Source organism: Myotis lucifugus, unplaced genomic scaffold (assembly GCF_000147115.1).
Source record: "Myotis lucifugus unplaced genomic scaffold, Myoluc2.0 scaffold_617, whole genome shotgun sequence".
Lineage (NCBI taxonomy): Eukaryota > Metazoa > Chordata > Mammalia > Chiroptera > Vespertilionidae > Myotis > Myotis lucifugus.
In genome coordinates this window covers 379,037-385,473 of record NW_005871665.1, presented here as the reverse complement: position 1 = coordinate 385,473, position 6,437 = coordinate 379,037, and the positions used below count along the sequence as shown (strand labels likewise).

Below are 6,437 nucleotides of genomic sequence, written 5' to 3'. Positions count from 1 at the left end.
CTGGCCGGCCGGGGAGGGGCGAGCGCCGGGAGGGGGCGGGGCCGAGGCCGGACGGGGCGGGGCGTCGGAATGGGGCGGGGCTGAGGCCGGACGGGGCGGGGCGCAGGGAGCGGGGCGGACTCTCGGCGGCTCGGGCGCCCCCTGGTGGCCGCGGAGAACTCTGGCGCAGGTGGCCCGGGAGACCAGCAGAGCAGAGCCCAGGTCACCGGGGCAGAAGCGGGCAGTCAGAGAGGCGGCGCTCACAGCCTGTTGGATTGTCAAGAAGCCAAGACAGGACAGAGGAAAGCAAGAGAGATCGTTGGAAGGGGTGACCTGTGTGTGTTGTAGGGTGTGTGTGGGGGGGCGGGGTAGCAGAGACTGATCGGGCTGCAGAAGGATAGGAAGGAGGGATGTCTAGGGGCCTGGAGGCTGGAGTGGCCTGATGGTCCCACCGTGTGGCCGGGGTCAAATGGTAGCCCTCTCTTCCCTGGGCCTCTATCTCTCCCCCAGACCAAATCCGGGAGGCGGAGAACCAGAGACTGACATGGGAGGCAGGCGGGGGAGACTGAGGCCAGGGTCCTGGAGTGGCGGAGAGAGGGGCTGGGGATGCTGACCAGACGGAGCGGAGCGCCTCCGTGGGGAGAGGCTGGGGCCTCAGGGAGGTCGCTTTCCTGGGCTGTGAAGTGGGCGCGACGTGAGACCAGCACTGTCTCTCCCCCCACAAGTGACTTCTGATGCCTGTGCTGAATGTGAGCGTCCCACCGCCCGCCCTAAGGCTCGTCCTTTCCTCCAAGGGCTGCAGCTGCGGAGAGCCGGCGCAGCCTGAAAGCCTTTTAAAAAGTGAACGGTTGCCGAACCGGTTTGGCTCAGTGGATAGAGCGTCGGCCTGCGGACTCAAGGGTCCCAGGTTCGATTCCGGTCAAGGGCCTTGGTTGCGGGCACATCCCCACTGGGGGGCGTGCAGGAGGCAGCTGGTCGATCTCTCTCATTGATGTTTCTAACTCTATCCCTCTCCCTTCTTCTCTGTAAAAAATCAATAAAATATATTAAAAAAAGAAAAAAAAGTGAACGGTGATAGAGAGCAAAAGCCAGCTGAGCCCGGGCACGCTTTCCCCTAACAGTCCATTATGAAAAGTATCAAACGTACAGGAAGAGCGAAGGGATTTCACGGTGAACTCCGGTATAACCACCGATGCTGAATCCTCAAGATGCTCCAGAAGAAGAAGAAGAAGATGGAGAGAATAAGACAGCCTGATATTATTGCCCTGGCTGGTTTGGCTCAGTGGTTGGAGCGTCGGCCCGTGGACTGAAGGGTCCCGGGTTGGAATCCTGTCAAGGGCACATATCTCGGTTGCAAGCTGGGTTCCTAGCTCTGGGGCAAGCAATGTGTCTCTTACATCGATGTTTCTCTCTCTCCCACCCCCTCCCACTCTGCCTGAACATCAATGGGAAAAATATCTTCAGGTGAGGATTAACAACAACAACAAAAGACAGTTTGATATTATGATATTAGCCCCAAGACAGATTCCAGCAGGCATGGCTCAGTGGTTGAGCGTCGACCTCTGAACCAGGAGGTCAGGGTTTGATTCCTGGTCGGGGCACATGCCCAGGTTGTGGGCTCGATCCCCAGTGTGGGGCGTGCTGGAGGCAAGCGATCCATGATTCTCTCCCATCATTGATGTTTCTATCTCCCTCTTGCTCTCTCTTCCTCTCTGAAATCAATTAAAAAAAAATTTTTTTAAAAAGTAGACAGACAAATGGGGCCTCAAACAGAAACCAGAACCAGACTCACACGCATAAACATGGATGTGTCAGAGGCAGCAACACATTGGGAGGAGGGGAGAGAAGGAAGTATGATGGACTATTGGATAAATTGTGCCAAGAAAATGGGTTAACCATAAGAGAAGACATGACATTGGACCCCTGCTGCATTTCACACACAAGATATCAAGTTCACGTGGATCAGAGACCTAAATAGGAAACGTCATACTTTAAACATTTTTAGAAAGAAACACAGGAGAATATCTTGATTCCTTTAAGGTCAGGAGAGATTTCTTAATCCAGAAAAGCAGAATGTAAAGGAAAAGGTTGAAAAAGTTCATTAACAATAAAATGAAAAACTGTCAGTCAAAACCCGCAACCTTTTGGTGCATGGGACGATGCTCTAATCAACTGAGCCACCCGGCCAGGGCGCGTGACTATTTTTATAACCGGCAATTTGTACTTCTTCATCTTTCAACTTTTCCGCCCATCCCCCCACCTCCCTCCCATCTGGAAAACATCAATTTGCTCTCTGTATCTCTGAGTTTATTTCGGTTTTGTTTGTTCATTTATTTTGTTTTCTTGGATTCCACATGTAAGTGGAAATCATACGGTATTTGTCTTTCTCACCATGAATATTGAGCACACAAAAAAGCAAGTTTCAAAATAAGACACGCTCTGTAAGCTCAAAACCACCAGGACTTATAAGACTAACGCACAAAAATCTGTTGTGTCGTATACACCAGCAATAAACAATCCAAAAGGAAATTCAGACAGCAATTCCATTTACAGTAATATCCCAACGAATTAAATACCTGGGAAGAGATTGAAACAAGGAGGTGAAAGACTTGTGCACTGAAAACTACAGGACATTGCTGAAATAAATGAAAGAAGACCCAAATAAGTGGAAAGACATCCCTCTTAATGAACTGGTAGATTTAGTTTTGTGAAAATGGCAGTACTACCCAAGCAACGTACAGATTCAACACAATTCCTACCAAAATTCTAATGACCTTTTAAAAAATATATAGTTTTTTATTTATTTCAGAGAGGAAGGGAGAGAGAGCTAGAAGCATCAATGAGGGTGGGGTGGGAACCAGGTGGAGGGGAGCTATGGGGGTAAAAAAGAGGAACAACTGTAATAATCTGAACAATAAAGATTTAATTTAAAAAAAGAAACATCAATGATGAGAGAGACTCATTGATCAACTGCCTCCTGCACGCCCCCCACCGGGGACCGAGCCGGCAACCTGGGCAGGTGCCCTTGACTGGAATCGAACTTGGGACCCTCCAGTCCGCAGGCTGACGCTCTATCCACCGAGCCAAGCCGGCTGGGGCCCTATGTGATCCTCTATTCTTTGTGTGAGGTCCTCACATTCGTTAAGAAATCACTCCTCGGGCGTTGGAGGCCCCTTGGTGTCCATGGAGAGTCTTGCTTCTCCGACTCTGTGAATGTCCCAGCCCATCTGTCAGCCCGGAGGACAAGGCTGCCAGGACACACGCTGTAATTAGCCAGTCTGTGGCTTCCCCATCTGCCTACTTTCACTACTTGTCCCCTACCTCCCACCTTCCCACCCAGGCAGGGGGTCCTCACTGCCCCCCCCAAACACACACACACACACACACACACACACACACACACCCCAACCAGACGAGGATCCTTGCCAACCTCTGTTCCCGCGGACCTAGAATGTGCTTCTGTTTCCCCACAAACATACACATCCTAGCCCCCCATCAGTGGCAGCTGGGAGCCCTTGTGAACTTGGTGAGTAACCAGAGCTCTTACCCTGTGGTTACCCCCTGCAGGGCAACCCTGGCTTACCCTGGAAGAGACACTTCTTGAGAATGTAGTCTCCACGTGGGAGGGTGTAGCCCAGCCCGGCCTTCTGCTTGGGGTGAGGTGGGGTGGGGTGGGGTGGGGCAGGCGGAGGAGCCAGAAGTCGCCGCTGGAGGGAGTGTAAGCTCAGGAACAGGGCAGCAAGGCACCAGAGCTTGGCTGCAGGGAGATGAGTGCTGGGCAAGGCCCTGCTTGGGAGCAGGGCACCTGAGGCCGGGGAGCCTGGAGGACCCCAGGGGGAAGGAAGGGATCCCAGCTGGAGAAGAGGGGGGCCCCCGGGCCTGGTGCTGACCCCCAGGTCCCCAGGTTCCCAGACGGACAGACAGGATGCTCAGCCAGACGAGCCAGGCCTGCGGGTGGGTTCCAGCTTGCTTCGCTTCTGAGGCTGGGCGGGGAACTGGCAGGGGGCCGGGGGCCAGCCAGCTCCCTTTGCCTGGCCTGTGCCCACCTGTGAAGTGGGAGACTCAAGGATTTAGGGGGGGCCCTTCCCATAGACATGCTGTGGCTCCGAGTGGCTCCTATCTTGGAGTCCAGGCTCTGGGCCAGGCCGTGAGCTGCTTGGAGGTCCCCACTGCCCCCCTCTCTCCCGTAGGAGGACCCAGAAAGAAATGAAACTGAAAGCGCGAGGCAGGGGGGGTGTCGCCCCAAATGGGAACAGGGTAGGGGCGACGAAATGTTTTAGACTCAATGCCAGGAACAGGGGGTGTGAGGGGGCCGTGGGCTCCCTGGGCATGAGATGGGCTCTCCAGCGTGGTACCCGGCTGTGCTGAACAGACACCGTCTGTGAGCCCTCGGACGGTGGTGCTGGCAGGAGGAAGAGGGCAGGGAACTGGAGAGCAGGTGCCTGCGGCAGGCCCCCCTGAGCTTGAACCTTGGCCTCCTGAGCTGCCAGGGGCCATGCAGTTAAGTGGCCACCAGGTGGCAGGCTAGTCCTCAGGGAAGGGGCCACACTGGGGCCGATAGCGTTGGTTTCTGCTGTTTGTACAGAGACGTGGGGGAGGCCATGCCTAGCTCACAGCAATGTACCCGCCGTGGGGACTGCAGGCCCTGTGACAACAGGAGAGGGCTGGGCTGGGCTAGGCTAGGGGCTATATTACAGAACCTTGTGGGTTGCTGACACCCCTTCACTGTGGGCATGAGCCCCGGGACATAGAACAAATTGTCTTAGAGAAATCTTAGCCCGGCCGGCGTGGCTCAGTGGTTGAGCGTCCAGCTAGGAGCCAGGAGGTACCAGTTTGATTCCCTGTCAGGGCGCATGCCCTGGTTGTGGACTTGATCCTCAGTGGAGGGCATGCAGGAGGCAGCTGATCCATGATTCTCTCTCATCGTGGACGTTTCTATCTTTCTCTCCCTCTCCCTTCCGCTCTCTGAAATCAATAAAAATATATTTTAAAAGAATAAATCTGGATTCTATCTTGAATGCAGGGAGTTGGGGTAGAAAGGACCCCACTCTTCTGGAGGGAGGGCTTGAACCAGCTGGTGTCAGAGCTGGGGCAGGGCTCCAGCCCCTCCCCCTGCCCCTCCCCTCCCTTCCCCTCCCCTCCCTAACCCTCTGGGGGAGTTCTTTAAATTTTTTTTGTTTCAATGACAGTTTATAGTCAGTATTAATTTGCATTGGTTTCAAGTGTACAGCATAGTAGTTAGACTTTACAAAGTGTTCCGCCCCCCGACCCCCCTGATATTTCCAGTGCCCACCTGACACCATGCATAATCATTACAGTACTACTGACTGTATTTCCTAGGCCAGTGATGGCGAACCTATGACACCTCTGACACGCAAACTCATTTTTTTGGTTGATTTTTCTTTGTTAAATGGCATTTAAATATATAAAATAAATATCAAAAATATAAGTCTTTGTTTTACTACGGTTGCAAAGATCAAAATATTTCTATACGTGACACGGCACCAGAGTTAAGTTAGGGTTTTTCAAAATGCTGACACGCCGAGCGCAAAAGGTTCGCCATCACTGGCCTAGGCTGTCCTTTACATCCCATGCCTATTTTGCAATTACCAACCTGTGCTTCTCGGTCCCTCCGCCCCGTTTCCACCCAGCCCCCCAGTCCCCTGGGGGAGTTTGCAAGTCCCAGCTCCCTGCCCCCCGCCTCTGCGCTCACAGGTAACTGGGCCACCCCATTCTAGAGGGATTTGACCCCAGGAGACAACTGGAGACGGGTGAGAAAGGGCTTAGGGATTAGACCAGGATATCTGGGAAGGGAAGGGACTTAATGAAGGGGCTCGGCTGTGGGAAGAGGGCGGGGAGAGGATTTGTGTCCTCACAAAGCCAGGTGGACTGCGCCCGACCGTGAGGAGGAAGGGGCCCCTGGGAGGAGCCCAGGGGGCTCAGTTACTCCAGTTCTGTTGTGTCTTCAGAAACAACACGTAATAGTGTTAACAACCCCGCACAGGTGTGGGCCCATCACCTTCCCAGCCATTATTCCCCTCGGAATTCTCACAGGGGCCTTGGGAAAGAGCCAGGGATTACATTTCCCCCCAAATGACCAGCCTGTTCAACAGGAGGCCCCCGGGGGAGGCCGAGAAGGAGGAAGACCTGCCACCATCCCTGTTCCCCGCTCAGTTCCTGGGGCGGCCCCCAGGCTCAGGGATCCCCGGAAAACCCTCTTCCCCTGGGCTCAAAAAACCTTTCTAGAAGCCTCCTGACCCCATACCCCCCAAGTTCCGATTCTTTATTTGGGCCCCCAACAGCCCATTCTCATCTGGGCATGCTCCCCACCCCCAATACTCTAAGTTCCACGGGGACAGTTTTATTTTATTTCTATATTTTAAATTTTTTATTTATAGATTAGAGAGGGGGGGGGGAGAAACCTTGATGTGTTGTTCCACTTATTGATGCATTCATTC

The 6,437-nt window shown here is 53.7% G+C and overlaps 1 protein-coding gene across 1 annotated transcript in view; it reads right to left on the bottom strand.

Annotated features, from left to right (window-relative positions):
- The window catches only part of RNF215 (ring finger protein 215), a 13,370-nt gene that overhangs the window by 6,270 nt on the left and 663 nt on the right, over positions 1–6,437 (bottom strand). Inside the window, 2 exon segments of the mRNA XM_006109685.3 lie at positions 3,563–3,686; positions 4,335–4,462. Of these exon segments, the coding sequence (XP_006109747.2) occupies positions 3,563–3,686; positions 4,335–4,462 (252 nt within the window).